This window comes from Cotesia glomerata, linkage group LG4, assembly GCF_020080835.1.
Source record: "Cotesia glomerata isolate CgM1 linkage group LG4, MPM_Cglom_v2.3, whole genome shotgun sequence".
NCBI classification, from domain to species: domain Eukaryota; kingdom Metazoa; phylum Arthropoda; class Insecta; order Hymenoptera; family Braconidae; genus Cotesia; species Cotesia glomerata.
The window spans coordinates 227,830-248,799 of record NC_058161.1 but is presented as its reverse complement, the minus strand read 5'-3'; the positions used below and the strand labels follow the sequence as shown (position 1 = coordinate 248,799).

General features: G+C 32.8%; 2 protein-coding genes and 3 non-coding genes across 7 annotated transcripts; all 5 read left to right on the top strand.

Moving 5' to 3' along the window:
* The first annotated feature begins 12,307 nt into the window (after positions 1-12,307).
* On the top strand, positions 12,308-12,910 carry LOC123262623 (cuticle protein 8-like). The gene is made up of 2 exons (XM_044724901.1): positions 12,308-12,644; positions 12,703-12,910. Exons 1-2 carry the CDS (start codon positions 12,398-12,400, stop codon positions 12,840-12,842), a joined length of 387 nt encoding a protein of 128 aa, XP_044580836.1. The 5' UTR covers positions 12,308-12,397; the 3' UTR covers positions 12,843-12,910.
* Positions 12,911-15,694: 2,784 nt separating this feature from the next.
* Positions 15,695-18,640, top strand: LOC123262622 (tRNA N(3)-methylcytidine methyltransferase METTL6). Of its 3 annotated transcripts, none has more exons than XM_044724900.1 (9): positions 15,695-15,716; positions 15,872-16,244; positions 16,318-16,463; positions 16,927-17,228; positions 17,430-17,465; positions 17,674-17,724; positions 17,922-17,990; positions 18,188-18,237; positions 18,428-18,640. In XM_044724900.1, exons 2-4 carry the CDS (start codon positions 15,888-15,890, stop codon positions 17,225-17,227), a joined length of 804 nt encoding a protein of 267 aa, XP_044580835.1. In that variant the 5' UTR covers positions 15,695-15,716; positions 15,872-15,887; the 3' UTR covers position 17,228; positions 17,430-17,465; positions 17,674-17,724; positions 17,922-17,990; positions 18,188-18,237; positions 18,428-18,640. The 3 variants fall into 3 exon arrangements, with proteins under 3 accessions (XP_044580835.1, XP_044580833.1, XP_044580834.1); XM_044724898.1 differs by having other exon boundaries at positions 17,430-17,481; XM_044724899.1 differs by having other exon boundaries at positions 16,927-17,234; positions 17,430-17,481.
* Positions 17,275-17,364, top strand: LOC123264481. Its single transcript, XR_006509348.1, has one exon. It is a non-coding gene; the product is annotated as a small nucleolar RNA snR60/Z15/Z230/Z193/J17 (small nucleolar RNA).
* On the top strand, positions 17,516-17,604 carry LOC123264483. The gene has a single exon (XR_006509350.1). It is a non-coding gene; the product is annotated as a small nucleolar RNA snR60/Z15/Z230/Z193/J17 (small nucleolar RNA).
* On the top strand, positions 17,766-17,853 carry LOC123264482. The gene has a single exon (XR_006509349.1). It is a non-coding gene; the product is annotated as a small nucleolar RNA snR60/Z15/Z230/Z193/J17 (small nucleolar RNA).
* Positions 18,641-20,970: the final 2,330 nt, after the last annotated feature.

The window sequence follows — 20,970 nt, the reverse complement described above, 5'->3', positions numbered from 1 at the left end:
TAAATGCGCTCCAGCTACCATACATAAACTCAACACCCACCTCCCGGACTACCAACATTCTCAGTACCGTACTACAGCACCAGCCTGCTCGTCTACTATCAAAGAACAGAACAACACCACACGCGATGACACGCTCCAGCTGAAAATTTTTTAAAAATAAACATACCACCTAAACTATTTATCATCCTGTTCTTTATCACTGTCACTTTAATATTCAGACAATCCTTCACGCAATCGTTTACCTTTAATCTTTCTCTTCATCAAACTTTTATTTAGTTATTAAATTAATTTACTCAAATCTTCACCTTTTTGACACTAATCTATTTCTGTCACGCCTTAGCATTCCTTGTTTTGTTAATTCATTAGTATAAATAGTTGATACTTTAAATTGGAAGCTTCAAGCCACTCCAGATAATCTAAATTGTTGGTAATTTACGCGTGAGATAGAAGTTAAATGCGTGATTAAAGAATTTGGTAAATAAAACCCGGAACTGGAGGAACTGGAGTAGTTGTATAATAATGACGAATAACGTTAAAGTGTGAATAAAGGTCGATCGTGACTTTTGGGCAGTGAGCTTTGGGGTTAAAGCTTGCCGGCATTAGCAGTAATTTGGATACAGGCGGTGAAGCAATTAGGAAAACGAGTCTGATGATGGTTGAATGAGTGCATTGGGTTTAATGGCCTACTGCGTTCCTCGGTTCGTCGGTTATAGTTCTCTCGGTTCCTCGTTCTCGTGCTCTAGAAGCCTCAGGCGCCTACGAATCACCAATTTCCACGTTTTAATGCCTCATGCCTGCATCTACACTCCCAATGAAAGCGATTTGTTCTTTTCTCCACTATAAATCCATTCTTTTCGCTTTTAAACGCTAAATTACGGCATTCTTTGCCCTCGACAATTATTTAAATAGTATCATTATACCGAGAGATGACAATAATAATTATCTCGTTAAAAAATTTTCACACACGGCCATATATATTCCTTTATATAAGGATATTAATAACTTAATTAAAGGTCCGAAGCATCCGAAGACTGGCAGCTGAAGCAAGAGCAAATAAGTGACGTTAAAAATGGTCTAGGTTATTATCCAGCTCACGGGTCACTGCTCTGTCTGACTTGATACAAGTATATCCACTTACACGACACAATCAACTGGCGCATGATGCTTTTATCTCCAGCCAGTCATGCCCAGTGCTCAGTCTGTCCAGCTGCCATACCGATACCGATCCGACATTGCTTTTATTCGTCGCTGAATAAAGGATCATTACACTCTAAATGTCACTCTCTTTTCTCCTTTCTCCTTTCTCCTTTCTCCGTATCTCTCTTCGCACACAAGACAATTACGCAGACTTCCATTATCAAAGATACAGAATCCATTTGGCCTTTTCAATCGGGCAGTATCGCGGATACCGTCTTAAAAGCTCGAAAGCTCCAAGGTGACCACTTAGCCTTCTATTTCTGTATCTGGTGTCTTCCATCGATGATCGTCAGATGCTTAACGATACCGGGGAATTGTTCGTACAACAATGGTCTGCTAACAAAGATCTCTTCCGACAGCCATTCAGATAAATAAAAATAATTAAAATGAAAATAACGTAGCAGTATCATTAATTACGTTATTAACTGGCTCTTGTTGTTTTAAATTGATTAAACAGAATTGATGATCCGCATGCTTGCTGACAGTCGAACTGAAAACGAGCGATCCGCGGGATATATAATTAATTAAATAAAATAAAATTAAATTAAATGATCTAAAGTGAAATTGTTTTTTAACGAACCAAGTTTCTCGTAATCCCGTAATGGAGTTTGAATTTTTGGATCTGTCAATGGACTGTCGGAAGTTGAGTTACTGATCTAACAAAAGAACTAAAAATAATAATAAACTTTGAGGAGAAACTAACTCCGAGAAATAAAATTTCAATTTCAATCGGCAACTTACGGATTTACCAAGTGAGTTATTTAATCAGTGTTTGAAAACAAACTTTGCCTTTTTTCGTTACCCAACGGTAAGGTAAGGTTCTACTCTCAATGAAACTAAGGAACGAGTTTTATATTTAACTCATATCACCCGAACTGGATCTTACTCTTAATCTGTCCCAGCTACACGGCGTACCTAATTAAGAGAGATTTGTTGAATTGTTGACTCTCGGGCTTTTTATTTTTTTCTTCGCTGCTCGACGTAATGAAATTGCTCATAAGTAAAAATCGCTGTGAACGTCGAGGATGCAGACTAACAGGAAAAAAGTGGCCTCGAGGACCAACACCTACATCTACACCGAGGTCGAGCGTACTTTCTAGGTAAATATCTTTCTTCTCTTTTAAAGTTATCTCTTACTCGAGAAATAGAATCAGAGGAAGAAAAAGTGTAATTGCTGACTATTTTAACAGATTTCTTCCAAGGTAATTACTTTTATTATCAACCAGGAAGTTGTTTTGATTTGATTGGACAAAAAAATGGTAATTCTATGGGCATCAGTATGCGTAAACGTCCAATGGCGGGATTTACTTTTCCGGACACGCTTCATCTTCTTCTTCTTCTTCTTATTTTTATCCGTTATTCTTTATTCTTTATTTTTATCTTGCGGATAGGGGGTCACCTCTACATTTGAACCTATTCAAGAATTCATTACGTCCGATTCTACTTCACTCGGCAGCTGGCGAGGGTGATTTACGTGGTAGCAAAACCAGAACCAAATCCAGATCCCGATCGAGATCTATTCCAAGTTGCAATTGACTGTCCCAACATGAAAACATTCGATTGAGTATTCAAGTCCTGCTGCATCGAGTAACTTTATTTTTCCGAAATTGCCTGGTAACCGTCTATCGTCTATCGTCTATCGTCTGTCGTATACTTTTTACCTTCAACTTTCCCCTTATGAAAATTTTATCCATTAAATTTAATTTTTTTATCGAAAATAATTAAATTAAAAAAGTAATCTATTATTTTTCGATTAAAAATTTGGAAAAACATAAAATACGTGAGCTTCCGTGAAAACCCGGATACTTACCGGAAGTCGTAAGCTCAAAAGAGGATAAATTTATCTGGTATTTCCTTGTTCGTATTTAACTATTAGTATTAGTATAAATATCGGTGTACAGGAAGGGGAAGTATCGATTTGATTGGAAGTGGTATTTTGAACAGTAGTTACTGCTCGGGAGCTCGCAGTAAATATTATCCAGAATATGTACGACTTAACGGAGAGACAAAACGATCTGTTATGGAGGCAGGAAGTTAACAAACATCTAAATCCTCACGAGCACAACACACTGTAAATCTCGGACTAATTTCGAGCTAGGAAAAACTGGCCGCAGGCCAAAATTACGAAAAAACTCCAAGCCGTATAAATAAACGAGTTCCCGGTCTATAGATACTGAATTTGTTATATATTGTTGTTCTATGTTATATATACAAGCTTTCAGTTTTGCTGTCTGGTGTTAAAAAATTCTCCGGGTAGATGTCGTTTGTTTTAAACTATAAACTACATACACCCGGGTTGCTTTTATCGATCCCGGTTTATTTTTCTCTGAATAAATAATCGTCGGTTGCCATTGCATTAAATTTAAATTGAATTCACCCGCGTGAGCTACCTGCTCCTCTACTTCTGCTAGTAATTAACATACTCTTATTCTCAGTCTCACTCTTCCAATAATTAATCCACGGAAATTCATTGTTCGGATTTTATTTAACCTGCTCGAATTTTCAGGCTTGAAAAGAGCAATCACCAGATTTTTCGATAGAGTCAGAAGGACTTGTTTAATTTCCCAAAGCTTGCGCAATTAAACTGATAAATAGGAACCTTTTTAGTCGGGAAATAAAATAAATAATAATAAAAATTTTTAAGTCGTAAACAGTATTAAAATTTCTTGAGCTCAGAATCACTGGCGACAGTTTGACGGCATAAATTCCGATAACGCTAATAAATGTGCTCGCCGTTAAATTTTCAGAGCGCATTATCTCATTTATAAGTAAGTGCGATTGTAATAATTCCGCCGGGCGATAAAATAAATTTATAAAAATTTATGGAATGGTTGGTAGGGTTTTCAATCGATTTAAATCTAAGATCCGCGAAAAATAATAAAACCAAAAGAAGAAGAAGAAGAAGAAGTAGGAAGAAAAATGTTAATGTCGGGATTAAACCGGTGTAGTAGTCTAATCGGACAGAAGGAGGGTGCTTTAACAATTGGAAGATACGTTTTAAAGGATAAGAAGAGAAAGAGGAGGAGGAATAGAAGGAGGACGGTAGGTCTACCGAGGGAAAATGGTGAGTTATTATCTGGTGGTAACAGAAGGCTGTGATGTATATACCTTGCCCCAAGTTAGGCCCAAAGTATTTATCCTCGGCAATACCAACTCCGATTAAAGTTAACTCCGAGGCACTTATCTCGCCCTCTCTCTCCCTTACACCCTCACCACCGCGGTTTTCGGTCTTTGTCTATCTATCTATCTTTTCAGCTCAGACAACTACGGTTAAACTTATAATCACGTCGGGCTCGAGACTTGCCGACAAAGACAAACGAGAAAATACAACTCGCGTCTAGACTTTTGCTGCAAATAACCATCACCGTTTGCACGAAATGAATTAACTAAATGCTACTGACTATATTCTACTTCTTAAGCCATCCATAATAATAATAATAGTTGTAATATTACCACAATGTTACGCTGGAATAATAAGAGGATCTGCTTTCAATTGAACCCAACATTATTACCCAATTTAAATTGTTTAAATGTGATATTTAATAAACAACTTGTCGCTAGTCTTCGTTATAATCCGCTGTAATTATTATTTTAATAATAAATTTATAAAGTCAAAGTGGGAAAAAAACACAGAAAGTTTTTTTTATAGAGCGGGGGAGGTTTGTCGCGCGTGCAGCGTCAACACGGAGAGCAAAATGAATTAATAATGGATTTGGTGGCGATGGCGGCGAATTTCCCAGGTGACGTTTCATGTACCGCAGTTATAAATACGCTTACAATAATTATTATCACCTGCTACGAGGCGCGACGAATACTCGCCGTAATTAATTCCAGTGTTATAAAAATACCATGGGGTTAATCCGATCGGGGAAATATCCTGGTTTTAATAATTACGCAGATTTTTTTTTTTTTTTTTTGGTTAAAATATTAATTAGAAAATTATTCACGCGTTTACTTTATCAATTTATTAATTTTCATTTTAATGTTAATGTTAATGAGCCCGAGACTAATTTTGTAATATCAGTATTTATTATTATTCTTGGTGAAATAGTTTAAATTGAAATATTTAAATAATTAAATGTAAGAACCTGGTCACGGGAATTAATCCTCGGTGGTTGTATAAATAATGGAGGGAAAATAAAATAAGTAAATTGATGAGGGAAAATAATATTTTATTCGAGTGATCAAATGTACAGTTAACTTCTTTTGAAATATATCATTATTTTTATTCCTCTAGTCTGCTCTGAAAGAAACTGGTGAAACATTTATTTAAAAGTCTTATCTATTATCTATAGCAATTCGCGTTCTTTCACGGATAATTAAACCCGACATCGCTGTCTCCAAGCTGAATTTTATTTTTATTTGTGTCATACCCACAATAAAAGTATTAAACCAGCTTTACTATTTTTAACGTGTCAATAAAATAGTCATTTATAAATATGCATAACTTGTTTATTTATCAGTAAAGCTTTATAAATATTATTAAAAAAAAAAAAAAAAAAATAGAAGTGAGCTTACTGTTGATGCGAATTTGATAGAGAAAGTATTAGAAGGTATGAAATAAAATCTGAGAAGGGTGTTATTATATTTACGAGTAACAACAGCCAGCGCACTTAGGAGCTTTTCCTTAGCAGCTTACGGCGCATAACAAAGAGGGTTAAATCGTGGCTAAGATATTACGTAGCACCTCGTAAAAGTCTATTTAACGAGCCACAAAATCGGTGGTGTTGAACCTCCTGGCCTCATAATTCTGCGGTCTTTCCGCAAAACCACTCACTGCATGAGTAATTAAGGATAATCGATTTTTTTTTTCGGGTTATTATTTATGCACGATGCACCGAGCAAATAAACAAACAAACCCTCGGTGTAAAAGGACAATTTAAAAAAAAATAATTACTTAAAAAAGTTTCATCACGTGAGAATTGGTTGTAAAAAATAAAATTTTTATATAAAAATACGATACGAGAGTTTAAAAATGAAAATGTAGTATTAGATTGAGTATTAAACGAAAACATATCCGTAAAAGTTTACCGTGAAAAGTTTGTCTGAAAAAAAGAGAATAAAAAGGCAAGAGTATGCGTTCGATCTTGTTGTTGTTTCTCATGCATAAACAGCACACGTTCTTCATAACTATAACCATCTTGTCGTCGGGGAAAGTTTCCAAGATTCCAACATTGCACATTGGAGAAACAGTCCACTGCACATAACAGAGCAGCGCCTAATACTACTAGCAAAGTATCTGTGAGTTTCGTCTACTTTGGGTCTGACTGCACTCGACATATTCCACTGACGAGTTGTGTACTAACTTGGCTACAACCCTTTTCCTTTTCCTTTCTTCCAAATAGAAATAGTTGTACTTATTTCAATTTAACGTCAACTCGGCTCGCTCTCAAACAATAAAAAGTTACAAAATAATTTGTTTAGCAATAAAATACCGAATCCAACTGGAGTTGAGAGTTAAAAGCTCCACAAGCTTAAAGCTTTACGCTAAGAGCTAACAGCTCGACAATCAGGACAAAGTCGAGATCAATTTAAAGTTTTAATTGAGAATGAAACAACACAAATAAAATGATAAATCTCGTAAAGTTGTACGGATGTTTAGATTAATTAGCGCAGGAAAATTTATAAATTTATAATTAACAATTTAATTTACAGAGATTGTAAATCAAGTTCGAGTCTAAGCAGGCTACGCCTTATAGCGGAGCTATAAGATTGCTCAACTGAGAAGAGAAATTACTAATTACGATGTATAGACACCGGAAAGGGAAATATAACGAGAACTAGCAGTGCGACGTGGGTTATCGTCTATTTCAGCTACACAATTTTATGTTTACATGTGTGTGCTCTGTGTACTCGAGTACATAAGGACGGAGTTTAGTTTGAGACCGAAACTCAAACGAGGGTACAAATTTAGCGTAGCTGGCAAGTGCCGCCGTCTGAATTCATAAACGATGCACTCTCTACACTTCACGGATAAGATCTTTCCCGTGGGAGAGAGAGAGAGAGAGAGTGAGAGACCCCGCCTACCAGTGAAAGAGCATTCTCGAGGCCCTCATCATAATAATCTGAATATAAAGCTGAAAGCCAAAAATTTATTTATCGTTTCTTTACTAAAAAAATTATTATCAGGCAATTTTAATTAATAATTAGCAACCAGCGCTCGCAAAGATTGACGCCAGTGTATCCTGAATTTTGAGAAACTGGTAAACGTTTTCGGAATAATTACTCTCGGATAATTTTAGAAACACAAAGGAGAGGAAGGACGAGCGCAGGGAGAATATAAAGGAACGAGTGCAGACATGTTTTGCATCCAGATCTCCGATTTAAAAGATCCTTTGGCTTGTCTGCAGTCTCTCTACAGTCTCTCTACAGTACTTAGTCTGTTCAGAGCGAGTAAAGAGAACAACCAAGTGGTTAAAGGGTGTCGGGCGTAGATTAAATCGCGTACAAAAGGCACGTGAGGGAGTTGCGAGTGAAATTGCTGTAAAATCTCCTGGCTTAGCTTACTCGGCATCATGTCAGCAACAGTAACGTCTGCTCTTTACTTTTTATATCATCTAAATCGTTTAACTTTCCAGCACAGGCCTACAGTACTCTTAACTATTGTCAACTATTGTCAACTAATTGACTCGACCTTTGATTTATTAACTTTTCTGTTTGTACTTTGATACTTTCGAGGGGGTTTTAATTTCAAATGGAAATAATACTCATAAATATTTATTTTCCTCTTTACAGATTTTAATATTCAGGATTTTATTTTTTACAATATGACATACAACTTATTGTACAAGCGAGCGTGAATTTTGTACCAAGTAAAGGTGTATGAGTCAGTCGAATTGTCATGGTAATGGACCAATCATTAGATAATGAATATTCAACGTTATAGAAAAACTGGAAAAGTTTGAAAAGGTACTTTGCATGCAGAGGATCAATTGTCAGCTTCGTACCTTTTATTTGATTGTTTTTTTAAATATGTAAAATGATCTACAATGTATGCCGACAAACGCCAAAAGTGTAAGTTTTTGTTTTAATTTTTTATTAAACACAGTAATTAAACGTTATTTAATTTACGACCAGGTTAAACAAACAAATGGTGCTAATTTTAATAAATTTATATTAAATGGTTATTTAATTTAGCACGTTCATCAAATGAATAGTGTTGATTAAATATATTGAAGTGGATTGAGAGTATTAATTACAAAGCTTTATTGATTTGTTCATAAATGATGAAAATAATGATGTTAATAATTTAGTCAATAAAAAAAAATGTCTCGTTTATTAATATAGATGAAAATTAAGCAGAATATAAATTAAATTACCTAGAAAAAATTTTTAAAAATGAATCTGAGAGTGTTTAACTTGAGTTGAGTTTTAATTCACAACAAATGTGAGTTATGATAACGAAAAAACAGCGTCAGTGATTTAATTAGAGTTATCCAAGTTTACGAACAGGAGCCGGGAGTTTATTGTTAAATGTTTGCTTTAAAAAAGAATAAACAAAGTAGAAAAAAAAGTAACGAAGCTGTTAAAACCAGGTGACTTGGTACAGCTTTCCTCCAGGAGCGCCCGAGTATCTGAATCGTGGATTACAGTAATAAATTATGCAGTGTAATAATGTTTGCCCGGATTAGCAGCCTTGTGTCCTTTGCCGGTGTCCCCAGGTTCCAATATTTCACGATGTACTACTACATCGAGTCCACTTTCCTGGTGAAAAATCTCCCAGACAAGAGACAAGATACAAGGGAGAAGGTACTGGTGCATTTTACTCCATTACAAAAACTAATGCACCTGCGAAGCCGCTGGCAGACGCCAAAGGCCGAGCGAGCTAACCTAAGGAAAATAAAATACCAAGCTTAATTTCAATCCTCCGCTCTACAGTCTACAATCTTTCCGTCCGGCTAGTCATTTTACAGATATTTTTTATTTTTTCTTATACATAACTTTTCAACGTCAACGTCAGCGGGTCCTTGTAATGCAGGACGGAGAAGGAGAAGGAGGAGGAGGAGGAGGAAAATAACAACAAGACAGATCCATATACTAGCTATATAATACCTGTATGTATGTATGTATAATAGACGGGGGAGGAGAAAAATGTAAATGGAAAATAGAATAATAATATTCCCAGGGGACAGATCGAAAAAATTAGCATACTGCAACAAATCTCGGGCGGCAGACATTTATTATTATTATCGAATTAACTATGTACAAGTTGGGCTTTGGCTAATATAAATAAAAGAGGCTTGGTATTTTGTGATACTAGCGTATGCGCATGATAAACCACTGAGAGCTTTTTTGTTGGTGATAAAAAAAATAATAATATAAGGTACTTTACGACAGTGGTTGGAATCCCCAAGCCTGGATGATATGTCGCAGTACATCTTTAGATAAATTTTCAGTAACTTTACGGGCATACTTCTGCATCAACATTACATTAGACAAATAGTTTTGTTTGTCAGGTTAGGCGGGCGGGTGATAATCTGGGTCACGATCAAGTTGCTCCTGAAATTCCAAATGTTGCGGGAGGAAATTCAGATGCAAATCTAATCCAGTCTGTCTTGGTAGTCCATGGACCCGAAAGCGCAGGAAGCATCCAGCAGCCAGCAGCCAGCAGCTAACATCCAGGAGGTATAAGCCAGTGCGAATTGTAATTGCGCTTTAATTAACTCGTAATTTAAGGACGCAGCTTCTAGTTGGAGGATTTTCGAAAGGGAGTGTCGAATTCTGTTAAAACAGTGCCTTTAGTAGTAGTATAGGGGAGGAGTAATTCGAACTATCCTCGACTCGGCTCGGCGGCAGTGTACTATCATGATTGCTACCGGGAATAGAGAACAGGGACGTTGGTCGGTAGCATCCTCAGCGCCGGCGAGTTTCTAGAGAGATTTCCACTCCTCAATTCATATGCAAATTAAAGCACAGAGAACGAGAGAACGGGCGACCTCCAGGCATTGTTCAACCGGAGTTTGGTGTCTCGGGTTGACTTACTACATGAATTTCCCGAAACTCCTCGGTTAGGGGGAAGGAGGTGTCGACTCCGTGTAATTGATACTCACCCTTGTCACGGTTCTTTCCTCTGCTCGGTGCGTTAGCGTTTACGTTGGCGTTTGCTTTTACGTTTCGAACAGTTTGTTGATTTACTGGAGAGCCGCGACTAATATCTTGGCTGTTTTATTCCGAAAGACACCCACTTTCAAATAATAAAGATAAATTTTTATTTCGAGCAGTCGCACTCGATCACCTAGGTCTGTTTTTTTTTTTTTTTTTTTTTTTTTTTTTTTTTTTTTTTTTTTCGGTAAGATGACAAGGAGTTTCCGTCGCATTATCACCGGCCTCTTAGGAACTATTCATACTTTTATGCCCCGGGGATTGTCTCGGAAAAAAACCCAATCCTTATTTTTATTTTTTGCCCTTCTCAGTCTTATTATTTCTAGTGTCATTATCATTGTTATTATTTTTTACTGTTATTTATGTTATATTATTAATAATCCTTTGGGTTCTTTGTCTCATTTTTATCTCCAGTGGATTACTATCCACCCTGGGATATGAATAACGACTTGAAGAATAATTATTATCCTGATTGGTTATCTTTATTATTGTGTGTTTTTTTGTTTGCTGTTGATAAAAAATTAAAAAAAAAATTTTTGGGAGAAAAATTTTCGATTAAAATTCAAGTGGTGAAGAAATATTTGATACGCGAGTCAAATAACAAAGTACATTTAAACTTTTTACCGCCGGAAATTATACATATAAATGGAAATATTGTGTATCATTATTATTATCATCATTATTTTGGGTTAGGGAAAAAAAATCCCGGCACTTCTGTCGAGGTCCAATCCGGAATAAAATTAACATGAGTGAAAAATCTTTTATTTAAGAGGCATATATACGTGGGTATGTGAGTAAATTTTGTTCCCATGATACCTCCAGCACACCCTCAGCATTTAAAATGGAACTAAGCTCAGAAGGCACGTTCGTGTGACTTTATTATAGTTTTCGTCAAGTGGGTTTTCTTGTACTTGCACATGCTCACGCTCGCCCATCATCCTCCGAGCTACCACCAGAAAATCCACCTCGTTATATCATAAATTTATAAATAAAAGACCAGAAAATATATATTCTTATATAATACATATATTTCTTTTAATTATTATAAAATATAATATTCTGTGAAAAAAAAAATACTCGTGTAAGCTGAACCTCCGAACACGGTGAATCCTACCAAAAACTTTAATAAAGTCTGTCTAAAACCAGAAATGTAAAACCCTAAACTATTATACGACTTCACCAGTCAATAGGGCTTTAGTTTTTAATTTAAATTATTGTTTAATAAGCAAACAATTTTATTTTTAAAAAATATTATTTATTGATTAATAATAATTTCTTTAATAAAAATTATGTAAACGTGAAAAGAGATAAAGTTTCTTAAATTTTCTTGAGTAATATTACAGGTTGATCCATTTAATGTAATGTAATGTAATTCATTTAAGAAGCCGTAGGATAAAATCCTCTAACGGCCTAGAGCAGATACAAAAATATACAGAGTGTATAATGTTTAGATAAATGAAAAATATAATTTACAATAAGTAGTTGATTGTAAGAGAATATAATGTTCTTTTATATGGTCTCTCAACGTCAATGCAAATAAACTAAATAATAACAAGAAAAAACAAAAGAAGAATAGAAGATAAAATGGCAATTGCACTAGGTTATATCAATATGTCTCTCTAGCCACTTCAGCACGCTCAATTGCCATCAAATAATTATAACAAGCAGTTTTAAACACATTCAAAGACGTCGACGAAGTAATAGTTGGTGGTAAAGAGTTCCAAAAGTTAGTCCCAACGACTAAAAATGAATTTTGTAAGATTGATGTGCGAGGGATTGGCGCGAGAAGCGTGTCAGTTCAGTTGTTGTCGATGATGACGAAAACAATGATGACGAAAACAAACACGAAGAGAGTAATTCAGTGAAATTGAATTTTTTGTTGAGAACGAAATTCATTAGACGATGGAACTTGACCAATACGCACTCGAGCGAGTAACTTTTTAATCCGTTAGACCGTTTTATTCGGTGTAACACAAAGAACCCGAGTATATAAGCCCGCGAGCTAAAAATCTAATTCAGTATCGACCCAGAGTCTCCAAAGTTTTCATAAAGTAAAATAGAATAAAAGCTAAACCAAAAAAAAAAAAAAAAATAAAAAATGGCATTCAGACTTTTTGGATTATTAATTTTATCAGCGGTTTGCGTCGCTGTGAGGGCCGAGGGACACGCGCACTCTTTTCAGCACTTCCATGGCCCGGTAATCGGCGATGACCAGGAGATAAAGTGGGTTGACAAGCATGGACACCATCACGAGGACTCTGTTGCGCATCCTCACTACGAGTTCGCTTACGGAGTCAAAGATCAACACACTAACGATTTTCACGGGCAAAAGGAGCACCGCGACGGTTCGTTTTTTAATTATTTTTCTTTTTTATTTTATTAACTTTTCTATTCATAAAATAGGGAACGAAGTGTCGGGTGAGTACACCGTTCAAGAACCCGGTGGTAATATCCGGACTGTCAAGTACCATGCAGATGATACCGGTTTCCATGCTCACGTTCATAATAGCAATGGAAATGATCACGGCGATCGCAGAAGATAATTAAAAATTTTTTTTTCTCACTCAAATGACTTTCTCATTCTCAACTAAATAAATATAATCTATTTTAATCTACGTACTATTGTTATCATTGTTTATTTATTTGCAGCTGATAAAAATCCTCCGCTGTCAGTGAATTAAATTAAATAAAAAGCTTAAGGATATTCGAAACATCAATTAAATTAACAAATGCGGAAATTATTTTTCTGTATGAAACGTGATCGTCGGCAATTAAAAGTTCGCCTGGCTTTCGCTGATAATAAAAACTCATTTATTTAATTAGCGCGTCAATGCATCCCAATTATTAACGTTTATTGTTTGACAAAGTTTGATACTGTTTATTATTGCCAGAGAAATACGGAAAAGACAATTGGCTTTGTCTCGGCTGTGAAATGTCGGCACTCGTCATATAAACAATGCCCTCTCTTTCGAGAAATAAATAGTGATATGCTTATCTAGATCAAAATTTATCACTCGTATATATATATATATATTTTTAAGTTTTAATTGCCAATGTGAGTACTTAAAAAATTAATAATTTACTAGAGGCATTTTCAACTGTAATATTAAAGTTAAGAAGCTCGAAAATTTCCAATATAAAGTTTAATGACACTCATAGTACAATTTAAAATAAAAGGTTGTCAATACGTCAGTCCCTATAACCCGAGTATTAAAATTATAACAAGGGATTAAACATTTTTAATATTATAAATTTTATTGTTATTATTTGAAAAGTAATTTAGTGAAAGTTTATTCGCAATATTTTAATACTTTTAAATCCAGCGATCGGCTTTTACGGATTCAATCTTTGTCTGCAATACAATTTTATTAATTCATTTTTTTTATTTCTTCCTCTTGTCTTCGGATTGAGAAAAAAAAGATAAATAAACGGTATACCTAATATCCGAGTTGCTCTACTTTGTATGTCGATATTTATTTCAAGACGTGGAGTCGCATAAAAATTAGCTTTCTTACCCTTTTATCGTTATTGAAATATAAATTATTACGAGAGTAATGCCGAGTTATTAGTAAATTTTATATTAATAATAATAAATTAAAATTTGAGAATATCGTATGTTAATCTCTGTTAAATTACTTCCCTTTGTTTGCTGGAAAATTTAATTTACTGAATAAAATACAGTAAATAATCCATCGACCAGTAAAAACGTGATCGATTTTATCAATAATTATAATCCTCGTGCATTATTATTCTCTGAACATCATCCCGGTAGATAATTATTATAAATTTTAATAAAACGCGTCAGAGATTTTTATTAAAAAGAAGAGAAAAAAAAGTTTATAAAAATCGGAGCAGACGTCGTGAAAGGTTTAAGCTTGTTTGGTGGATTCGCTATCAATTGGAATTGTTGGAAATTCAGGTGTGTTCTGGTGTTATGAGCTTATTTTTTTGGAACGAGTGTACTCGATGTGAGTGAGCGATATTGGGTGAGTTTTCGAGTGAGCTGGTGACCCCGCGCCAATCCTGGAGAGAACAGAGCCTCGTGGATGTTCAGATTGAAGGATGAAAGGCGAAAATTTTCATCGACCGATTTCAATTCTGATTCTGATTCATAGTGTATAGTATTATACACGGTCTATGGGGATATTCAATAGATTTAGTTGTTCAAATAGATTTAGATTCGATCAACACTTGAATATTCAATACATACTTTAACTCCCGATTATCTCTTTCAAACTATTTTTAAAATTTACTTATTTTTATTATCTGGATACTTTACAGAGTTTTATTTTATTTTATTTTTTTTTTTTTTTTTTTTTTTTCTTTTAAATTAACTACCGAGTATATATCATTTATGGCCTTAATAAAAAGTACTTGAGAGATTAATCTTCTTTTTTAGGTAATAAAATATATTATCGTGGATCAAAAATTGAAGTTTTATCAAAAATCGTAAAAAATGTTGTTACCTTTTTTTGAAGCCAACAAATAATTGTAATTCATTTATAACCGTCATAAGCATGAAATTTTTCATCACCTATAGTTTATCGTAATATATCTAAAGATATAAAAATATTTCCCTTGGGTAAAAAATACGCTCGTCTCTCGAGATATTACTTCAAGCCAGTAGATAGTTCTTAATGCCATTTTTCCTTTAAAATGGCTTATAGTCAGTCAAAGTCTTAAAAAAAAAAATATATATATACATATAAATCGTTATCAAAAAATCGAATCATATTTATTACACAGAGTTTATATTATAAATTTTGCATACATGTATTATCTAAACTTTAATCATAAATTTCCATCAATAGTTTATTTAATTGCTAATTAGTGAAAATTAATTACATATCCAGGTTGAAATTATTATGATTAAATATACGAAATGAAAAGTTGTCTATTGAATCAATATTATATAGTTTAAATAGCCCTGTTTAGTACAATGGAATAACAATTATTATTATTCGGTGAATTTCCAATGCTTACCGGTTGAATGATAATTGAAATTGACATTTCTATAATATAACATCAATATATTATTTTATACAGCATTAATAATTAACAAAATGAATGAAACAAAATGATAATAAATTAAGTTTGTTATTTAATTTATTATTAAGAGAAGCTAAATTATTTTTAAAAAATATATATTATTATTTCATTATGGTAATAATATTTATGTATGTAAATTTACCCGAAAGATTGAAATTATAATGTAAGAATAATTTCAATAAAAAAACACCAGTCTGCGTGGTAAACGAGTTTAATAAAACAAGACACTTTGCGCCATCTGTCAGAACTGTGCCTCAATTATTAACAATTCTTTGGACTTCGTGCATGATCGTCGCTTTCCGATTGACGAACCGAAGTCTCTGGAGCGTGCGCTTTGCCTCGGCCATTTCACATCGAGATTCGCAGAGGTGAGTACCGATAAACTACTTGGCTTCTCTAAAATTAACCCTTCAATATTAATTATTTATAAGTTTAATTCGCGATCAATACTCTCCGAGTAAATTTGCTCCGTACTAAACATTTGAATATTTAATTAAGAATTAATATTTCATAAAATCGATAGAATTAAAATAATTAAAATGGAAGACTCGAGTTCGGACATAACCTCCGGCCACGTGGCCAAGCAGTTGACTCCAGAAGAATTAGATAAAATTCGTGCTCAAAATTCTCGATTGGTGCCGGAAAATCGTGCATTATTGCTGGAAAAGGACGCGAAAAAATACTGGGACCTGTTTTACAAGAGAAACGACACGCGGTTCTTCAAAGACCGACACTGGACGACACGTGAATTCGAGGAATTGGCGAACCGAGGCGGATCAATATTCGAAGTCGGCTGCGGGGTTGGGAATTTAATTTACCCCTTGTTGGAGGATGGATTAAATTTTAAGCGTATTTATGTCTGCGATTTATCACCGCGAGCTATTGATTTTGTCAAGGTACACTTTCGTTAATTAAACCTCCATTTAACTCGGGGGGGAAAAATTTTAATTTAAATTCTTATTCTTCTAGAGTCATTCCCTCTACGATGAGAATAAAATAAAAGCCTTTCAAACTGATATTACCACGGATAATTGTTTTTATCAGGTCGATCAACACGTGGATGTTATTACACTTATATTTGTCCTATCCGCAATTCATCCGGATAAATTTCACATGTAATTTTATTATTATTATTATATTAATTATTTAAAAATTTAAATAACATTAAAGTTAGCAGTCACAGCAATTTTTTGATTTTTTTTTAACCAACAAATTTGTTCTGGAAAATTATTTTTAAAATATATCGACGGTCTAATTAGCAATTTGTCAAGCAATTATAAATTATTTGAATGATTTAAACCAAAATATTATACCTTTATTAGATATTAACGACATTAAATGGTTTTTTAAAGTGATAATAAATTTTCAACTAATTGTTTTTTTCGTACAAAATGGAAGACTCTCTAAAATGCAGTTAGACAATTTACTAATTAGAACGTCGATATTTTTTATTATTTAAAATTGCTACATGTTAATTTTTTTTCCCATAATTTATTTGTTAAAAAAATTTTGAAAATATCTGCTAAATTATTTTTCATCAAATTTATTTATTAATTAATTAATGTACTTATTTTACAGAGTCGCTGATAATTTATTCAAATGTATGGCCAAAAATGGAGTCCTGCTGTTCCGTGACTATGGCCTCTACGACATGGCTCAGCTGAGATTCAAGCCAGGACACAAAATCGCTGAAAATTTCTACATGCGGCAAGATGGAACCAGGAGTTACTACTTTTCCGTTGAAGAACTCCAGAAGATCTTCGAATCCGCCGGATTCGAGACCATCACCTGCGAGTACGTCCACAGGCGCACTGTTAATGTCAAGGAAAAAGTAGACGTTCCCAGGATTTTTGTCCAAGCAAAATTCAGGAAGCCTTGAAGCATGAGTAAGTTAACTTTCTTATTGATTAAAAAAATTTTATCGATAAAATTCAATGATGATTTCATAGTTCAGCTGATTTAATTAACATTGATGTATTACTTAGCAATGTCTTTCGCTCCTATCTGATGATTTTTATCGTACAATATTAATTTTGTTTCTTATCAAAACAGTGACTAATAAATTATTTATTTGCTTACAGAACTACTGTGGGTTTAATGAAAAGCCGTCTGGAAAGGTGAAACTGCAGAGAGGTAAATTGAAATGATTTAATTAAAAAATATTGCTTTAATTTATAATGATGACTTCATAGTTCAGCTGATTTAAAACATTGATGTATTACTAAGCAATGTCTTTCGCTCCTATCTGATAATCAATAAAAAAACTAGAAGTTATTTATAATCTACCCGAATGAATTTCTAATGTGTTGTCTATTTTCTCCCCAGATCTAATAAAGAACCACGAGATCAATTTGAAGAGAATTCAAAAGTCAAAAGGTAATTTATAACTTTGGTACATTAAATATTTAGTTAGCTAAATAAATAGAATGATGACTTCATAGTTCAGCTGATTAATATATTGATGTATTACTAAGCAATGTCTTTCGCTCCTATCTGACTAAAATAACTCTTTTAAAGTCATGATACTTTTTTTGTAAATAAATAATTAACAAAAGTATCTGTTTATGTTCCAGAACAATCTCGCTCATGCCAACGGATAGGAGCCCTAAATTATTAATTAAATCCCTGGCACCTATACTGAGGTACGTTGATATTCAATAAATCAAGCACTAGCTTTAATAATCTATTAAATGGATAAATCAATGATGCATATCCAAGGGATTGAATACTTGATGATATTAATAATTTTAACGTCACTACCACTGACTAAATTTAAATATATATTTGTTATTATTGTAAATTAAGCTACTAGATTCTCAATATTGGAAAATTATTTCAGGTGTTGATCCAATTGACGAGCTATTCCAATAATAATCCGGCTCACCCATGGTAAATATTTTTTATTCTAATTAGTCAGTCTATAATTGTACGAGCTTTTTCATGTGATGAATTTACGCACTGAATCTTTCATGAATGATAAAAACATTTATGTATTAGCTCTATCTGATAAAATTTCAATTTAATTTATTGATAATTTAAACTCAATTGGCAATTTTATAATAACAAAATTTTATTTCAGGTCACTTGGCTGGGATTTAAACTTGCGCAGCTTCCGCCTGTTGGTCACCTAAAAATTATAAATTAAATAAATTAATTCATTTATTCAAATAAAATAAATTATTTTTTATAATTAAATACAATTAACCTTGACGTCTTCTGTGAATTAATTTACCTAGAGGACACTTTGTACAAAAAAGACAGAGAAATAATATAAAGACAATTATTAAAATAACAGCAGCTATTAATCCGCTGAAGCGTTTTCCATATTCCCTTTAAAGCAAACAATATTTATCAGTAATCTTTACAAGGTATTAATTATTTAAATTTTATTTATGGATTAAATCAATAAAAATTCCATTGAATGAAAAAACCGATAATCTGATGATGTCAATCTATTTTTTTTAAATATATACAGATGTCAGGAAATCGGATTACTCATTCAATAAATTATAAAATTATTTAAATTGATTTTTTTTTATATTAAATTATTATCTTACCACCGTCGGAATTCAATAACCGGGCAACAGTAATAATAGTCCATTTCAAAATTATAACAGCATGTGTCTTTGAATGGCCTGGACGGATGGTTACACACTTTTTTGTTCGAATTTTCTAGGGTTTTACACTTAATAATCTCTCTGGCGTTTAATAAACCAATCACTGAAAATGTAAACAATTTATCTGAAAAGTCACCGCTTAAATGGAATTTTTAAATTTATTTACTCTCGCTTTTAAAAGATTACATCTATTTTTTTTTTTTTTTTTTTTTTACTGAACATTTATTAATTTACTTAGAAAAATTCTCAAGTACATTTATAAACATTATTAATGAGCATATATACCTTTTAAAATTATCTCTCTTTATCGCAGAAGCTCTTAATGCCCCATAAAATTTTCTATTAAATTTATAATTAAGATTTTCATTATGCAATCTGAATATTTTAAGGCTAAAATCTTTTTATTGAGTTTTAACTCATCGACATTTGTTCATAAAACCAGAAAGAATTAATTTTTTAGATGGATTACCGTAAAATGAAAATTAAAAAATGATACAAATATAAATTATTTATAGAGAAGTAAATGTGAATTTATTAAAACCAAAAAAGCCGATAATTCCATGTATGCCTTTTTGGAATTATAGAGATGCGATATTCACCGGCATGAAATGGTCAGAGAATTTATCTGCATAACAGATGAAAAACCCGTGGCTCGATATGCGATAGAGATAGTTAAAAACAATTTTTTTTTTTTTTGTCGAAAGTATCTCAAGTGTCAGTTGTTAATAAAATTGAATTCACTTTCGCAATTGCGTACAGAGAAATCCAGAAAAGCGCTTATGTTAAAAATGAAAGCAGCAAGAGCGGCAGACGGCATGGATAAAATACGATAGGATACGATATATATATATATTAAATATTATCTATTATAAATTTATAATTATAACTATGCAGTACAACGTTGTGTTATTTTTAATATTTTATTGTTTATTTTTCACGGCACTTACCGCAAAGCATTAGCATGATTATTACTCCAATGAAAGATTTATCTGAAATGCATCTCAATGTAGGAGCATACTTGAGAGCCTCAGACATATTTTAAAAACTTTCTTATAATCCTTTTATAAATAAAAATTAACACATTATTATAGTCGCATTAAACCTAAAAAGTACGCTCGGAAACAAAATGAATAAAAATATATATAATAAACAAGTGAATAAGTTCAATAGATTATTATATCAAAAAAGGAGCTAGAAAGTGTCGCAATAACACTTTTGAGCATCTACTGTCTGCACTCGGTATTAATTAACCGGCGTGCTCTAGAAATTGTTCAACTATATGCTTTTTTTTTTTTTTCTTTTTTTCAAGAGTAACTTTCGGAAATTTGTTGTTTGTACATCATTAAAAATAATAGTAATCGTTATTTAACGAGGCAATTATATCTTCTGTTTGCCGAATTTCTAACACTCGGTGTATTTGTATTTACCGTTTGGTAAGATTACATCAGGAATAGAGTTAATATTACGTTGATAAACAGAGACCCCGTGGTTTAGTTGGATTAATGCCAATATTTGTGGTTGCTTAATATATATTTACAACTCTGTTACTTTCTTTTCTCTAATCGGCATTTTTAATTCCCAAAAAAAAAAAAAAGTTATACCCAATATAATCTCAATAAATTACCTCAGCTTCGGCGAGCAATCAATCAATTTAAATAAAAATTCACTTAATCCACGTTAATTTGTTTATACATCCGAAATTATGAGTTTTACTTGATAATAAAAATTTTTAATTTAAATTATTCAAGTTCATAAAAGTCAAGTTTATGAATAAAAATATTTAACCGAATAATTATAAATTAATTTGGAGAAACAAAAATGATGACACGCGATGACCTAAATTACTGACCTTAATAATAAATAAATAAAAAAATTAATAAAATAAATTTCTTTTAAAAATATTACACAATAAAAATCTCGATTTTAGAATTTTATATATTTTTTTTTTTTTTTTTTTTTTTTTTTTTTTTAAATTACTTTCACTGTAAGTTACCGTGAGTTGAAT

Excerpts from the sequence above, each read along its gene's own strand:
- LOC123262623 (XM_044724901.1), top strand. The coding sequence starts at position 12,398 with ATGGCATTCAGACTTTTTGGATTATTAATTTTATCAGCGGTTTGCGTC. Across the intron at positions 12,645-12,702 it reads GCAAAAGGAGCACCGCGACG|GGAACGAAGTGTCGGGTGAG; the intron begins GTTCGTTTTTTA and ends TTCATAAAATAG.
- LOC123262622 (XM_044724900.1), top strand. The coding sequence starts at position 15,888 with ATGGAAGACTCGAGTTCGGACATAACCTCCGGCCACGTGGCCAAGCAG. Across the intron at positions 16,245-16,317 it reads GAGCTATTGATTTTGTCAAG|AGTCATTCCCTCTACGATGA; the intron begins GTACACTTTCGT and ends TTATTCTTCTAG. Across the intron at positions 16,464-16,926 it reads CATCCGGATAAATTTCACAT|AGTCGCTGATAATTTATTCA; the intron begins GTAATTTTATTA and ends CTTATTTTACAG.